Source organism: Wasmannia auropunctata, unplaced genomic scaffold, assembly GCF_000956235.1.
Source record: "Wasmannia auropunctata unplaced genomic scaffold, wasmannia.A_1.0 LD335989.1, whole genome shotgun sequence".
NCBI classification, from domain to species: Eukaryota; Metazoa; Arthropoda; class Insecta; order Hymenoptera; family Formicidae; genus Wasmannia; species Wasmannia auropunctata.
In genome coordinates, this window is record NW_012026901.1 from 379014 (window position 1) to 405469 (window position 26456).

General features: G+C 30.7%; 1 protein-coding gene across 1 annotated transcript; it reads right to left on the reverse strand.

Moving 5' to 3' along the window:
* Positions 1-8364: 8364 nt before the first annotated feature.
* Positions 8365-16019, reverse strand: LOC105454031 (organic solute transporter subunit alpha-like). Its single transcript, XM_011696355.1, has 6 exons — positions 15747-16019; positions 13128-13323; positions 11802-12033; positions 10675-10831; positions 9883-10023; positions 8365-8805 (listed from the first exon to the last, which is right to left on the reverse strand). The coding sequence occupies exons 1-6, from the start codon at positions 15832-15834 to the stop codon at positions 8618-8620; spliced, it is 1002 nt and encodes a 333-aa protein (XP_011694657.1). The 5' UTR covers positions 15835-16019; the 3' UTR covers positions 8365-8617.
* Between the last annotated feature and the right edge of the window lie 10437 nt (positions 16020-26456).

Genomic DNA, 26456 nt, shown 5'->3' on the forward strand with positions numbered 1-26456 from the left:
AAACCGTTCACATCTTTTGTAAGACATTTTTTTCTCACAAAACACAATTGCTTTCAATCGTTTTTTTTTTCCGGAAATAAGGACTGGTCACGTTTTTACGGAAATTAGGACGGTACTGCAGAACGTTTTTTGTATCATGTATTATGTATTATGTGGAATCCCATTTATTGATTTTGAAAATATTTTTCGAAGGGTTTCCGATACGCTAATTACGAAAATGATTTGTAACTACGAGAATAAGAAAATTTTTGTCAATCGTTCTGGTACTATGTTTTATCTTTCTGTCTTTTCTATCTAAAAAGATTTATATGTTCTGAGATTTATCTGCTTCAAGGTTTCGTTCACGCCACTATCTTGTAGGGACTTTAGCGTTACTTTTAGTACTTGTCCTTTTTCCCATCAGTGCTGATCGTTATTTCCTGCGACCTGCGATAAATCAACCTTATATCTATAACTGCAGTTATAGTGCAGTTTCAATAGTTTTATTTTTGGAAAAAATGTTTCTATCACTATTTTCATTAGAAACGTTCCCATAGAAAAAAAGTAAGATTCTTATAAAAAGAAAAAGACTTATTTTTTTATTGAAATAAGTTAAGACATTAATAATATTTAAAATTTAATATTTAAATCAAAACTTTGTAAATCAGAATTAAGTATATTGTTTTATGTAATATATTTATATATAATTAAAAAACACATACCAAGATGTACATATGCATATGGCGCAGTATTTACGAAAACCTGCTAAACTGGATTATATAGCATAATTTCTGTAATTCCTATAGTATTGTGTGTATAGATATCGCATGTAAACGCGAGCTGCAAGTATAAAGCCACATGCAAATCTCCAAATTGGTCGATGCACAAAAGAACAATGAGTTTCGTGTTTCCTTGCGCGCCGTTAATTTGCCGCACGTCTCTCTTGTGATTGCAATATCTGGTCTTGCATGACAAAGGCGCCCAACAAAAGGTAATACGACTAATATTTGCACGCACGTGCATACGTGCAGTTATATAGCCCATCTGTTGCAATGGATTTACCATTTTGTGTTGAAAAGGAGAATTGTTAGGTCGGCTACCTAATTGTCGCTGAAGGCAAAATTGTAAAAGTCGCGAAACGCAAACCGCGAAAAGAATTTTTTATACAATGAGAGGCGTCGCAATTTTCTTCCATTTTTAGAAAAGATGATTCTCCAATCTATGATGAGTTGATTTTAAATAAAATAAAATTACATGCATCGCATGAAAAGTTTGTCTTTTATGAGTGTCTTAAATATTTTTTTATTTAAAATATATATCTAAAAAATGTTTATATATTTTGTATGTTTATGTACATATACATATGTATATAAAATATATAAATATTGTGGTTATATATAAAATTGTGTATAAAAATTGTGGTTCAAAATCATTATACGAGTATGTATATAAAATGATCTTGAACCACAATTTTTTACCTCGGATCAAAAAGTAACACATGATGGGTAATCAAGCGAGGACGATCCTAGGAACCCCAGTAGGGCGCATATCGGGCCTAACCGCATTAAGGTTACGCAGTAAGGCTCGAAGCGGCGAAATTGGCCCGGGACCTCATCGCGCGATCATTATGCTCCTCCATCGTTTACAACGTTCGTAATTCGTAAATAACAGTGTCGGTGGGAGCGCCGTGGCTCTCCGCGGGCGTTTAGCATATTTTATAGAGAAAAGGAACGGAAGAGAAAAAACGACGAGATAGAGACGCGCCGTTGGATGCGGGAGGGACGGAAATTAAATTCGGTAAGATGAGAGTGTGCATGTGTGCAGCCGAGATTTTATTTTATCTTTGTGATAAACGATTCGAGAGTTTGCCATCGTCGCAATTTGTGAGATTATTCCGAAAGAACAAATTTGATATACACATAAGTGAAAAAATTGTTGATTTAAAAAAATATTATTTCATTTAACTAAATGCGGCGGTCACGGGCTGTCAAGCAAACATTTGTTAATTCAACAAAATACTTGTTAATTCACAAAAATATCATGTTAATGATGTATTATGTCATTGATGTATGTTTAATTCAAAAACAGATATAATTAAATCAAAGAAAAACTGTCAACAAAACGCATTTGGTTATTTTAACAACTTTTTTTTCTCAGTGTAACGCGTGAACCAAATTGTGAACTTACACAAAGAATATTAATGAGTTTAATGACAAAATCATAATCATTATACGAGAATTATTTTTATGTAAGACGATCACGTATTATAAAATGACGCAAATTAAATTAATCCAGGAATATTACGGATTGTTCGAATGATTTACGCTATTTTCTAATCTCGTTTCTTACACAAAAAGAATTCTGTGTTGAAGTAACTTTTTGTATATCTTATGAAAAATATTACAATACAATATTACAATATACAAAACATCTCAACTACAATATACAAAACAAAAATCTTGTTGTTTAAATTCAATGTTATAAGTTATACAATAAAAAAATTACTTTAATAGAAACTTCTTCTTGCGTAAGAAGCGGGATTAGAGAAAACAGGGTAAATCGTACGAATGATCCGGAAAATTCAAAGCGACGCGTCCTGAAATTCCTACCTTCGTCCCTAGCTTCGTCATGCTCGATCCAGAGACGCGCGTCGATCCATCATCCGGAAGAGAAGCAGAAGTGTCCGGCGGTATCTGGGATACGTCAAAGTGAGCCCCGAGTTTTGCTTGTGCACTTCGTCTTTTCGGAGAGAGCGAGAGAGAGAGAGAGAGAGAGAGAGAGAGAGAGAGAGAAGATCATCTCGCGCGCGCGCGCGACCATATGGTCGCCGACGGCACAGGTCATTATTTTCTAGCAGGATTGCTCGGGAGAGGGATCCAGAGGAAGGGGAATATGGAAAGGGGAGATCTCTCGCGGGGCCCACCAACAAAATTGCTCGAAAATTACTCGGCGCACCTCGCCCGGCTTTTCGTTTTTCGAGGATAATTTTATGATCCGGGATTTTTAATTTGAATTTCAATACGGAACGGGGCGCACACGATCCTTTTTCTCCGTGCCCCATTCTTCCTGGAACGCGATATCGGCTGCTACGACGAAAGTCTCGATTCCGCCCGATAGATATGTCAGGATATCTGTTCTGCTTAAATTATTTCTGCAATAAATTGATACATAATCTAATCTAGAGTTATCAACGTTTTATATATATATATATATATATATATATATATATACTTATATATAAATTATGTAAAGAAGCTATTAATCAAACTTTAATAAATTTTGATGTTAAATTTAGAATATATTGAATATCACACAAGATACCGTTACAATGCGATATCTATAGTCTATAATATCACATGTCGTAGATAAATCATAATTTTTTGTGCTGTAACTTTACCCTCTTTGACGTGTCAGCTATGTGATACATTGGTAGCACTTAGGATTTAATATACGTCGCTTTTTATTGGCGTATTAAAAAACCGCGCCGCGCCGTTAAAGATCATGCCGCTAGTCATGCGCGAGGAGAGCTTAAAATACCGTGACGGGGATCATATACACATAGAGACTTGACAGCATTTTTATAAGTGCGTTATCGTGTACACTTTTGTCAGTTCGTTACTTAAAAGAGTCGAACCTCTGACTCGAAACTCTAAGTAGCCACTTCCTTCGCTCTCGAGAGATCTTAGAGAGAGATAGAGAGACTTCAGATTTCAAGCATCTACTATACTCTCATACAGATGCAGCCTTGCACGAATCTCGTCTGTCTGAAATACTCTTGGAACGTTTACTCTGATTTGCATATTCCTTAAAACATGCGGCCGGGGAATAACGCGAGAAACTATAAAATGCAGTCTGGAATGGAATACGATACTATTTCAGCAGCTTTACGATACTATTAATTGGCACAACGTTGAATAAATTTACGCGTGTATAGCAAAAAAATGTTAATTACTTCCTCAATTGGTACACTCTTGCGCATGCGGTCAGTGACTATAAACTTGTATTTATATTAATGCGACATCGTTTTAATGGTATATCACATCTGTTGCAGCAACTTTCGATTGCATCAATGCGAAATATCAGGTCTACTTTATGATAAATAGAACTGAGATAAAGCAACTTAATACATGTGCCGTAATTGTGTAATAAATTCGGGAATCGCTCGATTCAATCGCTGTTTTTTTTTCCTTTGTCTTGCATTAATCCAGCCCCCCGTAAAATAGAGAATAATCGCTCCTCTCTTTTCACCTCCTCAACATTTTTAGCGGACAGAGCCCCACGACTTTGTATTTTTTCCTCTCTGAAGATAAATCTGTCTGCCCGCGTGCCATATGTCGACTTGATCCTGGAAAGCGTTTTCCGATTTCTCGCGTGCAACAGATGGCCGGCCGGGTGGGGCGGTTCGTCCTCCTCTCGAAGGATCTGGAAATCCTATGAGAGCGATTTTTCATTCTTGAACATGTTTTCCGTAGCCACAAACTGGCGATTTGTATTATATATTGGCGTAACATTTTATATAGTTAAAATTTACAAACGAAATATATATCAGAAAGTATTGTTCTAACAATTTTTAAACTTAAACCTAAAATTTTTACCTTTTGTAATAAAAAAAATCTAACATAGGAGCCATAACGAAGAGAAAAGTTTATGGATACGAAAAATAACAGTTAGAAAGTCGGAAAAGAATTTGAATGTTTTTTAGATTAGAAAATGAATAAAATAATCAGCTTATCATGCGAACCACTCAAACAAATTCATTAATTGTCCGTTCATTAACGAGATCTAAGCAGGAACAATTTATCTAACGTGACTTTATCTAATATAGTGATTCAAACGTATCATAAGTTATTGGTAAAATAATTCGAATTAATGAATTTGAAAAACAATGATATAGTATCTAAGTTTTAACATCTTGAATATAATAGTTTTTGAGACTTACAATATATTAAGAATATAATTATATTTATTATATTATAAGAATATAATTATAATTAAGAATATATAATAAATATAAACAAGAATATCTTATATGTATAAATTTATTAAAGGAAACACGTTTTCTCTTTTTTATTTTAATATGCAATTTTAAAAAGTAATGAAAAAAGTTTCGAATCAATATAATTAGAAAGATATTCTCAATAATTTTATACATAGAATTTTTGAAAATTATTTTACGTATCATTAATGTTCATATAATATATATAAACTCCTACGAGTGTTTTAACGAATTCAGAAGAGGCAGAAATGACGCGACACATGATCGCGAAAAGAATGTATGTGGGAAGGGACGATCTTCTATTATAAATCATAAGGATGATTATGTTAAAATTCGCTAGGGTCAGCTCATTAGTTCGCGAAATCGTCCGGTTTCTCTTTTTATCTCGTCTTCCCAAGGCTATCTAGTCGGGAGGAGAAGGCGGTGGGGGGGCCGAGATGAACGGCGTAGAAAACAATTTGGACGTCCCATTTGAGACCCGGGTAGTGCCTTAATTAGTCTCACCGTAGCAGATTACCAATCAGCAATTCGGCAATTACGATGCGGTGATTTTTCAACCTGCTGACTATATAACATTCCAGATTCTTTTGGTACGAAGGTATACCGATAGGATATCGATACACGAAAACGCACTTTTCTTCATTTTCCGCTCGTTAGGCGTCGCATATTTCGAAAGTATCGAAATAAATATAAATGTAGAAAATATATTAATTCCAAAAATTTACTTCTATTTTTTTGCTACATGCGTTTTACAATTAAAGTAGAGTAAAATAAATAGTTAAATAAAGATGTCCTTTTTATAACACAATTAAATAAATCTTTGTCCATGAAACGATATACCTTATTAGAAAATTAATAAAACAAAAAAAAGAAACGAAAGAATTTTCAACTATTTATTTAGCAGCGCATAATAATAACTGTATACTATTAATATTAATAATAATAATATAACTGCATGAGTAACTCGCTAAAATATGGAATTGTCCGATAAGTTGATCGCTTCTTCAATCCGATACAATTAAAGCGAGAAGCACCCATCTATCCACGTGGAAACGAGAAAAGGAAGCAACCTATTCAATTTCAGCAAATCTCCCTCTTTCCTGCCCTGCGCTCTGCCCTCCCTTTCCCTTTTTAAGCCAATCCTTCGAAGGAAACTGTTAAATCTATTACGGCTGTAAAGCTCGATCACGATCACGTTCCGTGAAGAGGGTCGAGGCTCGAGTCTCGAGCGGCGAGTTGCATCTTAGTAAGAAGGAGGGGGATAAAAGGGAGAGACAGAGGAGTGTGTTTTGTAGTTTCGGTGGGCCAGGTCGCAGGTAGGCGGCGAGCGGACCCCTGAAATCACTCGAAAAATGAGGGGGTACACAGGCCCCCGTAAGATTTCCTTTTTTTTCTTGCTCGAACGCGATATAATCGTTTGTCCTCTCGTCGAGGGTGGACGTGGAAGAATGGCGGTGAAAGGGATGAAAACTGCGTGGCAGTTTGTCTCTGTAACTCTTTCAGTTTTGATAATTTCATTCTGCTGCACCTGGCCGCCGCTGATATCCTGTGGTCGACGTGTACACGTTTTAATACATCTAAAATTAACATTTACATAAATACTAATAATATAAAATATTAATTTATAATAATAAATTAAATTTTAAATTTAACTTGAAGAATTTCGATTGAAATTTGAAGAAATTAAATTTTGTTTATTTATTCATGGAAATGTTTAAATAATTTCTATATTAATATAAAATATATAAAGATGGTATTGATCGTGTCTCTGTTCTTTTCATGCACATTTCATTTCTTTCACAGAGATGCACCTACAATTCAGATTATTCCATGGAGTTATTTTTCTATCAATACATCAGTAATAAATTATACTGATAACATGTATTAGACAATAATAAATCCAAAATGAGATTCAGATGAGATTTGAGATGAGAATCAAATTTGAACTTTGGAAAATGTCAAAAAGATTTACAGTTTCGAAAAATTGTTTGTAAAATTTGACATTTTACGAAAACGAGCGAAGAGTGATGTAAGCAAAGCGGAGGATATGAGACAGAGAAACAAGCCAGAAGAATGGACTTTGTGTAAGTCCTTATCTGCAGAACGTTTATCTCCCTAGAAGAGAAGGGTCACTAAGACAAAGACACTTGATATATTTCGTGGAAACGCGTTATCGGAATATTAACGTTTCTCTTCAAGCGCACAGAGAAAGTGATGATACTATGGATATATAGATAGGAACAGAGGACATATTATCTTTTGTTTCTCGTCAGTCTTACGCGTGATTAAGCATCGAATTTAAAAAGGAAATCCCTTTTCCCTCCTTTCCCCTCATACACACATAATTCGTGATAAAATGATCCCTTCAATTTTATTTTCATGTTCAATCAGCACCTACATCTTTTTTTCGTTTTCTTAAATCTCAAAGTGTACATTTTTTACTAACTAATTTTATTTTTACTAACTTAAATTTATTATTATAACTTAAATTTTTCTTAAAGAATTGGAGATCTTCAATTACGTATATGAAATATATATGTACATTTTTTCATACACTTACAAGTAAACTATTTCAAGTGTCAGACGCCGATTTATTTCATACTTTGGATTTTGATTTGAGATACCAAAAGATGATTTTTTATATAAAAATTAATTGCTCAATATTAATAGTAGCGCTTATACACAGTATTTCATTTTTATAATAATGGAATAAAATATTCTAGAAATAACGCATTTCTCCCAAAAATATTTCAAACAAAAGTTGCTTGGTTTCAAAGAACATGTAAAATAGTGATTCATTTAACCCAGAAGTTCCTACAAAGGTCTTATTAACTAAATTTTTCATATAATATTATATGATTTTTTTTTACGTAATTCCTTTTTTCATTCTGTTACTTTATTCTGATGAAGATCACCATTTTACATGTATTTTGAAACCAAGCAACTTTTGTTTGAAACATTTTTGGGTGAAATGCGTTATTTTTGAAGTATTTTAATCTATTATAAAAATGAGATACCGTGTGTAAGCGCTACGGTTAATATTGAGCAATTGGTTTTTGCATGAAAAATCATCTTTTGGTATCTCAAATCAAAATCCAAAGTATAAAATAAATTGACGTTTAACACTTAAAATAGTTTACTCGTTAGTACATAATACCGTATAATTTTACACGTATATTTACTATTAAACTATTTACAAACAACCACATTTAAAACACTTAAATTTAGATCTATATACTCTTCGTGATTTTTACACTTGTCCCTACTTATTTCTATAAGAATACATTGTAAGAATCGAAGACGGCATGCGAGGAGTATTAAGAGGATAAAAAGAGTGGAAAAATGGAAAGTGCATAATATCTCTTCTAATTGATTAGAGAAAGTCAGTCTCGAATCGCTAAAATGTGCGGAGTAATTTTATCTCTGTAGGTATAACGAGCCAATCTTACAATTCTTACAATTAGTGAGTTTTCTGCAGTAAAAGTATGGAACTTCGAGTAAATTTTACTTGAGTATTACGTTATCTATTGTTCTTCTCGTTACGTGCGTTTTTAAACGTGCCTTTTTTAAACGTGCCTCTTTAAAAAATTTCTCGATAAAAGTCCTTCGGAATAAATAACGTTATTGATGATTCGTCGAATTTCACGCGGTTAGTGTCGTTGGGTGCTGTTTGCTGCCGTCATTGCTATTCGTGTCTACCTGACCTGGTGTCCTCGGCGTTCTATCCGTTCCGTCTGTTTTTTTAATCTTCTCCAAATCGACGTAATATACGTGCCGTGCAGCGTAGCAGAGCATCATCATCTCGATCAGCATCAGCGCGTTGTATGTCACTGAAATCGAGAACAGGATAATTATGAAACGAAAATATACGGTTGCATTACATTTAAATTAATCTATTATCAATCGAAGGATTTATTAAAATTGTGAAACGTTTTAAAGAATTTATATTAATTTTATAACTATTAAAAAAATTTATATATTATTTTAAATATAATATGTTAAAAAAATGGACATATAATATGGTTTGGAATTGATGTGATTTCATGAAACTGATATGATTTTAGCAGAATATTAATAATAATAATTTTAATCAATAATAATTAAGTATAAAATATTAATTTTAATGTATAATAATATAAAATATAATACAACACTAATATCTAAAGGACCTTTTTTGACAATGACATGCTGTCTCATGTTGGTTTGGGAAACCAACTTATTCATAACACGTATGTGTAACGAGTGAATTTTTATGATGGTCACGGATGCTGTGTGACGTCTCTTTTTTCAGTGAAACGAGTTTCTTTGTTACAGTTGGTCGTAGGTCCGTGGAGCAATGAAAAGTAGAGACGTATTTTAAATTCAGAGATGTGAACGATCTTATCATGCTGTTTGAAGAAACTATCGGACCGTGAAATCATCGTTCTTTTATCGGTCCGTAGTCAGAACGTGGCATAATAGTAAATTAAATGATAAACGGTCGGTATACGAGTAGCATAATCTACACAATTCCAGCAGCTTATTTAGCCTGTCAAATAATTTATTAATCGCCCGTTTCGCATCACATATACAGTCAATATGAAATGTAATGAAATTTTATTATTTTAATGAAATACATATATTATAATTAAATTAAAATGTGTTCAAAAATGTTGAACAATTTGCACTTTATAAATTTCTATAAGCAATTTAAGATTAATTTTGATTTATTACAAAAAAGTATCTATTTTATCATGGATATTTTTAATAATAATGTGGTACTAACAATTTTCAGTTAGAGAAATCTACAATAGTTATAATTATATTTATAATTTTTAATGTTTTTAAAAATTAATCTTAATCTTGTTTAGACAGAAATACATAAAACAATTAAACAGATGTCAACATAGATAGCAACATATTATTACCGTTGGCGTAAATTGCCGGGGTGAGGGGAGGGTTGCACGGAAATACACCCGCGGCGGGCAAAGCCCTGATAATACCTGACTGCAGCTTAGAGAACAACAGTACCAATTGTAATACCAGTGTCTTAAAATGTAACTTGGCCTCTGAAAACAAATGATATCGATCAGAAACTTTTATTCTTAATAATGTCATATAAACAATGGCAATGTGAACTTCTCGAAAATTACCGTGACAATCCTACGGATTATTCCAGTAATAATTATTATTGTTCGACGAATGTGTATGGGATTTAATAATTAATTTCTCTCGAGCGCACAAATTAAGATGTAGAAAGTTTCTTGGATAAAAGAGATAAATATCTACTAATTGAACTCATCACCGCGTAAAAATAAAATTGAATTACCGAAAGTATTATTATGTATAATGTATAAGTATTACGTATAATATATAAGTATGTATAATGTAAAATTAAATAAAATTAAGATTATCATAAAACAAGAGCATTAATAAAATATAAAGAAATATTTTTTTGGTTCAAGCATTTTTTCATTACGATAATATATTGAAATAAATAGAATGACATTACCTTGTGATAAATAAAACAGTTCAGTCTATTATTTGCGAATACTCTTATATTTTTATGCAATTTTTACGAGATAAAAGTAAAATGTTGATTGTTTATTATATGTATGTAGAAAGTCATAAGTATTGAAAAATAGACGGGTATATCGTGAGCAAATCTTTTTTAAAATGTACGGCAAAAGAAACATTGATTAAACATGCACACTCATTACCTGGAGCTGCTGTATGCAAAGTCTTTGTAGTGACAGTTAAACTGTATATCCCTAGAAGTATGCTGATTACCATGACTGGTTGAAGGAACACGCCGTATTGCGTGGCAAGCATTGGATCCTCGGCTCCCATGTAGAGCAATACGAAATAGAGAAGACTCTGAAAATACAACATTTTTTACATTAAATTTTCAAAGATTTTTAATATTCCTTATCATTCACCTTTTAAGTATCACAAGTATCAAAGATTTTTAATATTTCTTATCATTCATCTTTTAAGTATCACAAGTATCAAAGATTTTTAATATTCCTTATCATTCACCTTTTAAGTAGCACATAAATATAATGTATACATATGTATATATGTGTACATATATATATATATATATATATATATATATATATACATATATATTTATATGAATACATATATATAAACATAAACTTTTGCTATATGTAACAATATATAGCAAAAGTTTATGTTTATATGTATATTAATCACATTTTTATTAAAATTAGTTAAATAACTAAGTGTGTATTTTAATATATTTCTTGTATCTTGAATATATTTGTTATTTGAAATTCTGCAGAATAGTACATTTAATTCTTGAATATCTTTTCTCTGAAATATATTTACTTTTGTAAAAAATAATTTTATTTAATTCAATTCTGGAAACATACGTATGACTTTTCCATACAAAACAAATTACACTTTTATAGATCCCATATATAAAAAATTATAAATATTCTAGAAAAAAAGATATTAAAAAGAAATATATATTTGAATTTAAAAAATTAATTTGCTTCATATATCAAAAGTTGTATTTGCTTCAATAGTTAAATGCTGTCAAAAGCAAAAGTTTTAATAACAAAGGAGAAATTAAATAATGTAATCAATTTTAATCAATTTAAGTATAATTAATGCGACCATGAATGAAAATACAATAGGTGTGGCTGTATTTTAATTGTTCTCTACATTGAGAAAATTTAAATTAATGCTGTATGGTGGACAACAATTGATTTTTATAAATTTTAATTAACTTGCGTGGTGATTATAATAGTTATTTAAAGTGAGTAAAGTGGTAATCGAAGCGTGAAGAAGAGAGGAAAAGGGGAGATCTATTTTTTACCTGCGCGATAGGAAGCTGTAGAGCCAGGATTCCTATCCAAGACAAATTGGTGTCGGTCATTTGAAGGTTCGGAAAGGGCAGACAGGGCCAGCAGCAACAGGGCCCGACTCGTAGCATCAACATTGGCGTCTCGCTGATCTTCCGGCGACCGACGTCCAGCAGAAGAAGATAGAGCCGATACAGCGAAATCATTAAGAAAATCTGAGTTACCGCCTCCGATAGTAACTGGCCCCTATTGAAAGTCAGACAAACGTCATTATTCTTGCAAGTTTTGTTGAATGAGCATTAGAGTAATGAGAGTCCTTGGAAATTATTATTATTGATTGACAAATTGAAATTGTTGTATGAATAATAAAACCTGGAGAGAGAGAGAGAGAGAGAGAAACGTAATAAAATATACTTTTATTAATTTTTTCAATTTATGATGCTTCACTTTATGATTAATTATAATTACGGAAATATATATACGGAATATAAAACATTACTTTTTTTATATTTAATAACCTACATAAATTGATAATAATGCAGGAGATAAAAGATGAATAAGAACTCTTGTGCAAGTGATAACTTTTTTAAGCAAGTCATTGAATCAATATTTAACGTATGAAACATAGAACGCTATTAAAATTTCATTTTAAAAGGCACTATCGTTAACAATGCAAACATATTCGCAGTTGCCAGATAATATGGAAATGATGCGTCAGATTGATAATTCAAGTTGATAAATAAATGAGCAACGTGAAGTATGTTTGAAAAGAATTATCATGGATATCTGAATAAACTTCTGTTTAAACGATCTATAACTCGCAACTGTACAGTGTACAGTTATAATTTTATTTATTGTATATTCTAATATATATTTTATATTATATATTCATTCTATTCTTTCTCTCTTCATTTTTCTTTCTAAAATAATATTTTTGTATATTATAGTTATTTTTTGTTTAAAGAAAAAAATTTAAAGTTATTTATTCAGACTTTTATTAAAATATAGAAATTTATTTTTTATTTAGTCACTCAAATTCTTCAAATTTTACTTCTTTATTTTTAAACGTGTGTTAAAAAAATATTTTTCTAAAAATTTTTATTTTATTGTGGAGAATAACATGTATATATTACGATTTAACAATAAAATATTTGTGAATAGGTAATTTTTATATATGCGTACAATTATGAATAGAATATTAATTATGAATATTCTATCTTAAGTTACAGATCTAAAAGCAAGTGAAAATGGTACAACGCTTAAGTTTTTCTACACTGGTAGCAAGTTTCACTTATTATTTCGTTATCTTTGTTAAATAATCGTAATACTTTACTTTTTACCTTGGTATCGCAATCGCCATAAGACTGCAAACGCTTGCGACAGGGTATACCGATAGGATTATAACGGCATTTGTCTTATAAAATTCCGAGTCTTTTTGGGAGAGGATATTGCGACAAGCATCAGCGGTGAAGTATATTGTGATGACCAAGATTATTGAACCGACGCTTAGCAGTGCAGTACCTAATGCATCTAAACCTGCAAATTGAAACAATTTAAATAATTAATAAATAATAATTGTTTTATATAATAAAAAGCTTTATGAGACTGATTAACAATTATATATATATATATATATATATATATATATATATATTAATTTTTCTATTTTTAGTAAAAAAATTTTTAAAGTAATAGTTTAATGTTATTGCGTCTAATTAATTTTATTATAAATTAATTGTACATATGTATAAACAGTATAATTTATAAAAATATTAATATGTACCATTATTGTTCATCATCATTTTTATTTAATTGCGCTATAATTATTCTTTTTAATTTTAATTTTAATTTTGTTGAGAACGAAAATAAAGTTATTTGCACATCGAGAGAATGGATATAAAAGATTCTGATGTCATTAACTTTGTTATGTATTTATATGACATGCGCGTTTTTAGCGTGAATTAGAAACAATTATCGTTTATTTTCTTATCTTATCGATACTGATGATAAAGATGATGAAGATATTTAAATTTTTTATAACGTTATTACGGTTACATCAATATTGTGAGTTAGAAAGCTAATGCGAGCAAAGATGCCGCACAAATAATAGATTGAGGACAATTTATCGTATAACACTTTAAAGCGGATACATTTCTACATAATTTCAATTTACATTATCAATTTCAATTATCACTTTAATCTGTTCAGTGTTATCGCATATCTGTCTGGAAGGAAATTCTCGTGAGATTTATACCAAGAAGCAGTTATCTAAAGAAGACGATAAAGAAAATTAATTAAAGTGTTAACAGATGTCTAAAAATAATTTGACATCATATTTATACATATATTTTAAGCACAATTGGGAGATTATCATCTAAAAATAGAAGTTTACATGTACATTTAATGTATGTAAAAATAAATAAAAAGTTACGTAATTATATATACTTTAAATAGAAGTACATATAAAAGAGTTATATAGTCACAATATGGATCTGCAATTTACGATGCTTATCAAGTTTGCCGTCGCGCTGTTTAACTTGCTCGTTCAATAAGCTTCGTAACGAGTAGTATGAATTATACAATTATTTGCGAATTATACACAATTGTGTGTTAAACGCGTAGTTCGTAAAAATAATCGCTCAAATTATCTTCCGCCTCGAGAAGTGTATTTTATTTACATACATTATTTATACTTCATACATTTTATTTATATTTGTATTTCTTGTATGTTGTAAGTACTTATATTGCAGTTGTTTATCTTTACGTAATATTTTCATGATCGAAAGGAGCACAAAAATTTGCTGCTACCTATTTATCTTCTTCTATTAAATCTACGAATATTTCCGGTATGTGTACTCGTACACAGGTACGTGGGGGCGTAAAAGTAACAAGTACTCTTCACATAAGTTTATACGTTCGAGAATTTTCGAGGATGTTCAACTCGCGCGAATAAGGTCTCGCGTGTACCAGACGAACTTGAGTCCCAACTTTCACCGATGCGCTTACGTCGCTCGATGCAGGCGTACCTGCATCGTACATGCAACGCGATAAATTCGCTTTCGTAAAAAAAAAAGAACAACCGTGCATTAATATAGCCTGTGTTCCAAAATTCACCGCCGCTGAAAATCTGTAGTAGTAACACGTAGCGTAAATTGTAGATTTTCATCGCTGGTGGTGTATTTTGGAACACAGCCATAATATATTTTCGTACACATGAATTGCACGAAACTGTTGCATTCGTTACTATTTGCATGAGAGTTATTTTACTCGAAAGAGAAGCCATTTGTGCGGCATTGGAATACCGACTTTAATGCATTGATATTTCTGTTACGCGACTTCTGTGTTGCTCCAAACTCGGAATACCTGCCTTAGATACGTAACTCACTTTCTACTATCATTATAACAGTATCTTGAGCGAGTTCAAACCTTTAACGTTATTTACTGTGCAAAGTCACAACGGATATGTTTAAAAAGGGAATTGACAACAAGTGAGTCGAGGTAATCAGGTGATGAGTCATCGCAATAATTGTTCAGTCATCAAATCCGCAATTATCACAAGAGCATTCAGGAAATAAAAAATTTCTCGCAATTTAGTAATTTAAAATAACCGCGGAATTATTCAGCATTTAACAATTAATTTGCTTTATTTTTCTAATATCTTTAAAATAATTATTCTTTTATTTAATGAACTATTAATTGTTTTAATCAATAATTACTAGTGCCTGACATACAAATGAAATTTATAGTTAATAAACAAATCTGCTAAGCATTATCGGTAGGAAATATTATTATTACGTTAAAAATTATTGATTCTATGATTAGAAAGTTCTTCAGTTTATTCTGAGAATATTATTTATTCCTGACCTTATATCTTTCAAAAGAGAAAATCCCAATTCTGTTAACACCATGCTTTATCGGCGGGATTACCACACCGTTATCCGGATGTTGTCGAGACTCACTTTCTACGAGTTCGATAGCGGAGGGCACGTAATTCGGATTGCAGCTAACATCCGCGTGAACGGCGAAGTTCTCTATGGTATTGTCCATGGTTGCAGGGTGCTCCACTGAATTCGACGAAGGGAGAATTGTCGTCTCGCAGCACTCTGCCGTCCGTCACTCGCGAGTTTGACAAACTCGAAAGGTGCACTCGCGAAGTAGTCTCACGAGTGAATTCACGAGGGGGAGAGAGAGACGGTCGCGGCTGCGGACAGTGAGAGTGAAGTCCCCACTTTTACCTGTGCCGCTACTGGATTGCGATGTTGTAATGAATTATCACTTGCAAAAAAGCATGTATGTACGCTCGTGCGCGCAAGGTAGATAAATAGATAGATGGATAGATTGAGATAGAGGCAGAGAAAGAGAGAACAATTTCCTTTCCGCAAACTTTCTCTCTTTTTTTTGCAATAGTTTTTAACACATTCTTACACACAAAATAGACGAAATATTAATTAAATAATAATTTAGCAATTTTTAGCACACTCTATTGACTCTATGTATAGATTAAAAAACAAATAAGGATATATAAAATATCTTATTACAAATAAATACTTTAAAATTAAAATAATATGATATTAATAATATTATTACAAATTATTAGAAGAAATTTTATTATTAAAATTATAAAAATTATTAGATGTGAGTTAGGATTAGCAGAATTATATTAATTTCAAAATTATTAAAATTACTAGATTGAAATATTAATATTGTTGGATTAAAAATATTATTCTCTTAAATTATGTGTAACTTATAAATTTGGGATATTTGTATAAAAGAAAAATTTATACGTGAGGAAACGAAAGCAGAGAGAAAAAATTTATGTTAAATTCAAAGCGTACTTTTTCTAACAATGTAATAATCCGTTTTTTTTTGCATAGAACTATAATCTTTTTACATACTCTATCTATATCGTAACCTTGATCGATAATGATACTAAGTAGGTCAGATCTTGATTATATAAAATACAGTGTATTACATAATTTGATCATTTTAATATTTAATTTTTGTACCGGTTGACACACTAAGAAATACATTTTGGTATTTAAAGTACATTAAAATATTTTTTTATCGGAGAATGCTATACGTTATAATATAACTTGAAAGTGAATGATTGTGCAATTATAAGTGATTTGACTATAATAGTTTACGCAGGAAAATGGAATTATTAACTCGTACAATGTCATCCACCGTTGGCGTGACTGAAAATGCTGATCATCTTAATTAACATATGTTAGCATTGGGCTTTGTCGCTTTACATTCTTATTTGATAACTTTGTTTGATAACTTCAGAATAGGAAACTTTTACAGATTCATCTTATTTTACTTTAATTTTATTACATGTAAACTCAATGTTAAATTATTGTACTCACGATGTTTTATACGAGTTATGAGCTTTCAAAATTTTTCATTTTTCAGTCGCGTTATCAGTTGAAAATTTATGTCGCAATATTTTCTGACTTACCGTTAGTAACTAACCAGCAAACGCTGGTTAGCGGTATCTACTGGTCTAACTGCAGTCTGAAAGAAAGCATTGATCTCCACGTATCTTCGAACGATATGTCCGTTACCGACTGTCGCGCGCTAAACTAATTTTTCAATCATATAACGTTCACAAATGTGAAAATGTGAAAATGTATATAGAAAAATTGCTATGTCTATGATTATATTATTTTTTGAAAATCAAGATTTTACGTTATAAGAATATCTTTTTTGTATTATTTAGATCACACATTTTTATGTTTCTTTAAAATACATTATTTTATTTATATACTAAAAGTAAGATTTTTTTTAGCTTATGTATCTATTTTTGTCCACTAATAATTTTTTAACGGAATATAAATTGAAATTTTACATTTTCCCGATTGGAAGTAACTTGAGAGATTTGAAGAATCTTTTGAGAATTTAAACTTAAATTGGGTGTGGGATAAGATTTTGTCTTTTTCTAATTTTAAATCAATAATTTCTTAACGGATTATAAGGCATTGAATTTTGAAGGTTTTGCGAAGATTTAAAGCAGCTTTATTGAAAAGCTGAAACTTTATCTTGATAAGAAATATATTTGCAGGTGTTTTGTAAAAACTATTGCATATCTTTTTATTAATGGAACATGGAATATACATATATGCTTGATAATATTTTAATGTAATTTTTCTACTTTGTATTTTTGAATATCAAATTTTGCAAAAATGGATATATTTATATGTAGATTCTTCGAACTTATACTTTTTTCTGTACAACTGAACGTTATACATCATGAAGGTCGTATCGGAATATTAAACGGAAAACTTTCGACACGTCCGATTTGAAGAATTTACATTATATATTTGCAATACGTTATCAGAACACGCGGATAGCATGAAAAATTTCGGCAGGTCGCTGCAGCGCTATTGAGAGAAAAATTGGAAACCAGAGAAATGATTGATGGCCTGTTCGAGAGAGATGCTGCAGTTTCGATTCATATTCAGTTCGTTAATATTTTTTTTCTTCTCATTTTCGTGCAGTCCCGAAATACCGCAGCCGAATTCAGTTGCGATGTCATATATTTTAATTAAATAAAAAGTTAATTAGTAAATTTAATATTTAATAATCACATTATTAAAATAAAATAATCGTAATTTCAGAATTTCTTAATTTAAATAAAGGAATAATAAATGAGAATTAAATATATTTAAAAAAGTAAAATATATTTCTTAATAATTATGTATAAATTATAAGATACAAATTAAAACACATATTATCATTTTTCTTCATTAAATTCCCTTAACATTGTACGTATAAGATATTCTTAAATTATCGAATTCTTAATTAATTTAAAAGAAAACAACTTAAATTAAAGAGAAGATAACAATCTTATTATTCTTATATAAGAATTATAAGGATAGCTCGTTCTCTTGTTGATAAAAGACTTTGTAAGCTGAATTGATAATTAATTCATAATCCCGAGAAGCGATTTCCCCGAATTTAATTGATTCGCCAGCCACGTGTCGTTTCTTTTTCGATTTTCTGATCATCATTTGGCGACGACGACGGGATGGAATGCGTCCTTCTTAAAGACCAATATCGGCAAAGTCTCATCTCGCCGGGGGAGAAGCTTAATAAATGCTTTTCCATAAGAAGGGAAAGAGGTAAATGCGACAGCGGTTTTAACCAATTTTCATGACGCGGTTTTCTGCCAACTGGCTTAACCGTTGTGTTTCACCTAAAACGACGTGAATGATATTATAGATAGGATGTTATCGGAAAAGTTGGACGACAGAGAGAGGGGGGGAGAGGAAGAGCGATTGCGATCGATTGAAGGGCTTGAAATATCGGATAGATGAATCTCGAAAACCCCCCGAGTTCGCGAAGAAGCTCTTCCCAAGACGGAGAACCTTTCGGGGCTCGTATGTGTGACCTTGGGTTGATGGAGATGGTGGGACGAAAGGGGTCGATTTCTTGTAGATTAAGCGCATGCATGCGAAACTGCTTTCTCTACTGGCAGTGCTGTTCGTGAGCTTTTTAAAGGTTGAAGGGTCTGTTCGCGAAATTGGCTTCGTTAATGCATATTGATATTGACATTACAAACTTTATTCCGATAAAGATATACATGTATAATGTATACATATACATTGTAAGAAAAATATACATGCATGATAAAAATTATTTAAAGTGTACAATTGTATGTTTATAATATAATAAATACATGTATATATAATATCAAATATTTATAGAAAGTAAATTTATTTGTCATTATTTTTAAATATCTACAGATTTATATTATATATATATATATATACATACATATACATATTTTTAATTATAATATAAATTTGTTTGTGTGTATGTGTTTGTTAAAATATATATATAATAAATAAGAGATTAATATTTTTTTATATAAAATATAGACAATTGTTGACTTCAATCAATCTCTCAATAAAGTTTCTGATTGACAAGTTTGACAAAGAAAAAATGAAATAATAACAAATTTTTTGAATTATTGGATTTCCAACAAATGTAAAAAAATTTTGTGAGTGTGAAAAGAAAGAAAATTTTTGAGGAATTATCTTAACCTTATTGCCAGAACAGTCACGTTAGAGTAAAAAGATGTGAGTTGTCATGGCGAGAATGGAAACGAATACAAGAAGTTCTACTGGATCCAAGTCACGTTTAATCTTTTGAGAATTATGCATTCCGTCACCTTACTATTTGTGGAATAAGAATATATTTGCGAAATTGTTTGCTCCAATTTGACTGTTCAAAAAGATCGTGAATACTAATACTGCGCGATATATTTTTCTTTATTCACATTTCTTTCTTATTCATATATTTTCTTTTGCGTTTGTTGTTTTATTTCTTTTTTACTTAATTGTGTTTTTTATTATTTATTAATTATTTATTCTCTTCTTCATATTTTTCATAATTAACATCGTATTTATTCAACATTTTTGTTTTTTAATCAATTATTGTAAAAAATTATTGTGATATCACTGTCAATGTTATTACTATTTTTATTGAATTATGTTTTATATAATATTTTTAAACGCAAAGTTTGTACATTAATTTAATTTTACTCGCAAATATCTAATGAAAAATATATTTATTACGCCACAAAGAAGTTATAATTATTTAACGCTGGAATTTCATAATAAGTTTACATTGAATGCAGTAAGCTAATAATACAGGCTTTTGCGCGGATAAAATTTTCGTATCCATGTTGTCATTATTAAATTCATCATTTAACCTTTTATGCTTCTAACATTCGAAGCACGATATTCAACATAGCAATTTTTTAGAGTTCTTTCTAATATTACTCTATACATTACTGTATAGTTCTTTGAAAACTTAGGTTGATTGATATTAAAATAAGATATTTAACGCTGGCTTTACAGCTATATACTTAATGTGGACCACGGGTATTTTGTCGCGTTCGCGGAGATGTGGCAAGATATTAAGTCGGTCATAGATGCACGACCAGCCTTGACGTGTATAAAAGTGGCCTTTACACTGGCGATAAATATTGAAATCGTATTGATTTCACTCACGAATCACTCTCTTGCTCTTTACCGCCGTTGACAAGCACGATATATCAACATTATTAACAATAATAATTTTATTTTTTATTTTTGTGACATGAAGATATATATATTTTAATTTAAAAAAAATACTCTGTCCCATTTATCTCTATTTCTAGTTAATAAAGACTGGCAGAAAGTGAAAATTTGTCTGCATTCTTTATAACTTGTTATTCTGTATTTAATATTAATCTACGTTTCATTATTAAATTATATTTTTATTTTGTAAACGATATATAATGCAACGTAATTAAAAATAATTATACTCTTAATGACAGATAGGTTGATATAATAACATTTATCAAATGTTATTGAACACTATGGAGTTTTTCTCAAGATAGCTTTTATTCATTAACCCTTGATTTTATCGAAAGTATTGATCTCCAGCGATAAAGGCGAGTTCTGTCATCAAGCTGTGAGAAATTACCAGAAACCAGATCATCGGCACATTCGACAAATTCCGCTCGTTAATGGCAGCCACCACGAGTTTCGGTCGTTTCAGTCCGACAGCTTTGGAATTTCGTCGGCGCGCGAGACAATGGCTCACTTTCGCGGCTGTGTCGGTAGCCTGCGAATTTGCAAATAAATTTTGTGGGCATCGTTATCGATTTCCGCCTGGGAATTGGGACAATTGACTGAATACGACGGATGGAGCGGGCTTACATAGCGCGGATGGCCCCATCTGCCGCGGCGTAGCCGCGAACATTAAAGTTATAAAGCGCAGTATATGTAGCGTGTTGCGAAAGCAGTCGTCGTCAGTTTGACAACAAATCTATAATTGAAGTGTTTCCTCGAAGAACTTTGCGTCCATGATTTTTAAATTTTATCACGGACTTCACACACACATTGTTCAGTCAAGCACAAGCAACGTTTTTTCCATTAAAACATTTTTTTTAAATAAAAATGATGATTGCAACGATTTTCTAGGGAGTCTTTCAAATATTTCTTTTTATCTTTGATTTTTAATCAACATCTTTGATTTATAATCAACATTTTTTAACCAATTAATCGAGAATATCAAAGAAACAGATCTTTCCGTGCTTTTTCAGTATTTTATTTTTTATTCAATATTTGTATTTTTTGCGTAAAGCATTATTAGAGGTGTGCGAATAGTTCGAATTCGAATCGAATCGAATCGAATCACAATAAATTCGATTCGAGTTCGTTTCCAAAACAAGATTCAGAATCGAATAGTTCGAGAATTTCAAATTAATGGTTCGATTTCGAATTGGTTGCCTATTTTATTTGGTTCATTTACATCTCCCGCGCGACCAATTATTATTTATTCTTATCTAAGAAATAAGTATTTTTGATATATATAATGTATTCATATAGATTAACAAAATATTCGTAATTTCTAATTATTCATGTATACACATATTAATATTTTCTAGTTCAAAATGTCACATAAGATCATAATTTTTTGTAATGAGATGTAAATCGAAAACAGGTCTTTAGTTTGTTTAAAACATTGCGTAAAATAATGTAAATCATAAATTTTAATATTTATTACATTTATTAACATGTAATGTTAATGTGGGAAAATTTAATTCAGATTCGATTTGTATTCGAATTAAAGAGGTTTGATTCGATTTCGAACATGTTATAAAAAATTCGATTCGATTCGATTTGACCATGCAAATGCTTGGTTCGCACATCTTTAGCACTTATATGCTATTTATAAGTTTTTCCTAATTATTTTACATTATAAAAGCTACACATTACATAAGTATTATTTGTAGCCTTTATTATAATACTTTTTACAGAGCTCTTTACTATAATTGTAAGCTTCAATACATTTCTATCTTGATCAAAGGATTTATATTTATTAAATTTCTATTAAAGGCTTTCTCTTTTTGTGTGAAATTTTAAATTCGGCGAATTTAATTTAATCCGATCTGTCTGCGTGAAACGGAAAGTTATCAGCGAACACGAATATCTAGCACATCCCTATTATTGACTGACGTATCAGGGCCTCGTCGCGCTGATAAGCTTACAAAGAGGCGGCCGATATTCCTCTCTGTAATATAACACTAATTACTTCTGCGAGCTACTTAAGAGTACCTATCGAAAGCTGCTAAGTTTAACTCCGTTAATAACTTCGTTATTTTGTAGGGTAGTGTGACGAATTTTGTAGGAGAAAATGCAACGCGGTACTTTCCCAATCTTTCATCTCTGTGAATCTGGTATCACCAACACTAAAAGAAGTTTTATTATATGTCATAACTGAGTGCTAATTTATTGCACGTGAATTTATTCCTACTCATTCGCAGGAAATTGATATGTTTTAATCTTGTACGTGACGCTACGTAAGAGTAAAGTACATTAGATCATATAATTTTGGTCTTAAAATGCTTCTAAAATTATTTGCTAAAATATCCCGGTCCGAAATTTATTGCTCCTTGTTCAAGTTAACAAACGCCGCCACAAGAGTGGCTGTGCTGGCGCACGTCATAAGAGTAAATTACTTTAAAGCAATTAATTGCTGCATTAATTTTAGTCTTAATATATTTCTAAAATTATTTGCTCTTAAAATAAATTTCTCGCCCGAAATTTATTATATGTTTGTTTAGGTTAAAAAAAACCCATCAGGAGTGTGACGGCTAGCGCTCAACATTTTTTAAATATTTTCGATGTTTATTTGCAATCTCATAGAGTAAATAAATTTTGGTATATCTATTTTTTTTCTTTACAATACTCTGTGCGTGTTTTTTTTTTTTGGAAGTGGAAGTACTAGCGTAAAGTGAAGTCAACACTCTTACTTTTGATATTAATTTCTTGGATAGGAGCAATAAATTCGCGACTAGAGCAATAAATTAGCAATAAAGTGGCATTTAATTATGGCTTTATTATAGTTTATCTTTTAATGGTGCTAGGTCCACAAAGGTCAATCTCTCAACGCTTAAAATGCGCGAATTCAATAAAATTTCTAATATTTGTAATATTTGCGAACCTACATTAACAATTTATCTTTTCTTATACTTACTAATTGTATTTTTTTTTCTTTTCTTTTTCCACTTGGATTAACCCACCCTGTTATTCATTTTCCTTTCCTCTTATTTATACTTACCCGTTTCTCCTTGCGGGGAGCGTGAAGAATTATGGAATATCATAATTTGCTTATATCTCTTGTTTACCATAAAGCGGGACTTTAACAAGAATTATAGCGGCTTCTCAATCTTCCCAATTTAGAGGCCCACAACACTTTTTCATTCTTCTCACGAAATACGGAATCTTTTTATATACAAATCTGAAGCCGTATTTCAAGAGTCTCTCCATGTGGAAATGAAGCGATAGTACTTTAAAAAATATCTTTCAATCTGCTTGCTTTTTCATTGTGTTGTTTGTCCTTTTTGAAGCGCGATTTCTCTATCAGAATGGAAACACGAATGCTATCAATATTGATAACAATCGTCAAATAATAAAGAGGAATTTCGATATGATGGAATGCAATTTCAGTTACCATTATTGCACGTTAATATTTTATTAGAAGTTCTCGCAATATTTTTCTCTCACGCAAGCAATATTTTTCTGTATTAATTATGACATATGTACATATATTGGTTTATGGCAATCAAATTCCAAGATGATTTATCAATAAATTATCGATTTTATTATAAAGTTTTTTCTACAAAGATTTTAATTTTTATATCTATTATATAAAAGATCAGAAATCAATTCTCTGAAAAAAATCTTTTTTGTAATTACATTTTAATATTAATTTTAATTATATTAATTAAAAGATTTTTTATTTTTTATTCTATTTTAATTTTTTAGTTATTATAATTAATTATTGACTTTTTATTTATATTTAATTGTATTTATCTTGTATATTTTTGTACGTATAATTTATTATTTTGACTTTTTTCTCTTTCAATTAAATCTTTGATTATTAATTAAGTTTATTTAAATTAAATTAGATTTTTTAATTTTTTAAAAAACATTTGATATAAAAAGGCAATTGTATTTATATGTATATCTCAAAATCTAATATAAGTATATCATAAATATATATTATAGTCTAAAGCAGATGGTTTTTTCTCAACGTATTTATAATGAAAGAATACGTATTATCTGTTGATATCATTGATACGATGAGAGCCTTTATCGCGATTCCATGAATTTGATAAACGACTTTTTATGCCCCAATAAGTATCTTGAGAAAAAAATGGTAAATGAACGTCGCGATTAATTATCCATCGAATGACAAGTGCGGATTCTCAAAGATATATTGAATAAAAAGTAGAGAGCGAGATGAGTTGGGTTATTATGTGTATTCAGATGACATTTAGAATCTGTTACTGTCATTACCATTCAGTTCAAAATATCGGAAAGATATATATTTAATAACTACTTGTATTAATAAATTTATTTTAGATAAATAAATTTATTAATACAAGTAATTATTAAATATATATTATATATTAGATAATAATAAATTTATTTTAAACCAACAGTAAAAATAATATATGTATTTGAGATAATCAACAATAACAAGATTTTATGTTGAAATTATTAGAAATAATAGCACAAACACGTGTATAATTTTTCTATTTATCCCAAAGCTTTTAGTTACTTAGGTACATGAATTATTATCTGCGCCGTATCGAAGTGTGTTTCATTAAGGGAGCTCCAGGTCGCGAGCAACAGCAACGTCATATCGTTTGCGATGCATCATCTTCCGCTTCGCCATAAGCATGATTACACCCGCGCGTCACGCCTTAGGCATTTATACTTGGAGAAAAAAAAACACACCGTATTTAAGTTTATAAAAATGTTTTAGTGTGGTGGAGAATAAAAGCAAACAAGTGTTCAACAACCTTGTTGTGAAGTGCGCTACACATTTTATTTATTGTCTCTATAGCAGTGTCTTTATGATGTATTTACAGCTACCGCAATATATTATAGTATGTGAAGGGCGAACTTGTTTCACATTTGTTAATTTAAGAATTTTATCTCAGTATATTAAAAAATAATACTTCTAAAAATTAATATATGTGAGCAAGAGAATGAAAATTAAAAGAGCAACAATAAAAACACAATTATTTGAAAAGAATAAGTAAGAGAGTTTTATATATGACTAATTATATTATATATATTTGTGTGGGAGATTATTTTGTTACTGTGCAAAGAATTCGAAAGCAATTTGTATTTAAATTGTTTTTGCTGAACGTGTTATTGATTTTATTTTATCTCATGCACTCGCACGCGCGCACAAATCACTATTGTAAGACCAGGAGCAATTTTTCTTGTCAAGTATTTATCACGCGGAAACTGTCATTTCTCAAATGTATATACACTCCCGTGACCTGCGTCGCTGCATGCATTTACGTTGCATTGAATAAAGAAAAAATGAAATTCTATAGAAACGAGAGAACATAGGATTTCTTTTAAGTAGAATGTACGTCGCAGCATCCGAAGCGTGTGATAAATGCACAGCTCTCTTTCCTCTTGCTCTTTCGCACGAGAATATATCTTGCCTCATTGTCTGTAGCCTTAGTAAGACTTGTTACGGAAAGGTTGTTGCGTGCTTCCTGGGAGAGCAATCAGTCCGATGTAACGCAGAAACGTATACGCTTGCATTTCACGTGGTAAATAAAGTCGTCGTTTTTATCTCCGATT

Bases quoted from the DNA above. Each gene is read 5' to 3' on its own strand.
- LOC105454031 (XM_011696355.1), bottom strand. From the start codon at position 15,834: ATGGACAATACCATAGAGAACTTCGCCGTTCACGCGGATGTTAGCTGC. The intron at 10,832-11,801 runs GTAAAAAATAGA...TTGTATTTTCAG, and splicing joins TACAGCTTCCTATCGCGCAG to AGTCTTCTCTATTTCGTATT. The intron at 8,806-9,882 runs GTAATAATATGT...TCTCGATTTCAG, and splicing joins CCCGGCAATTTACGCCAACG to TGACATACAACGCGCTGATG.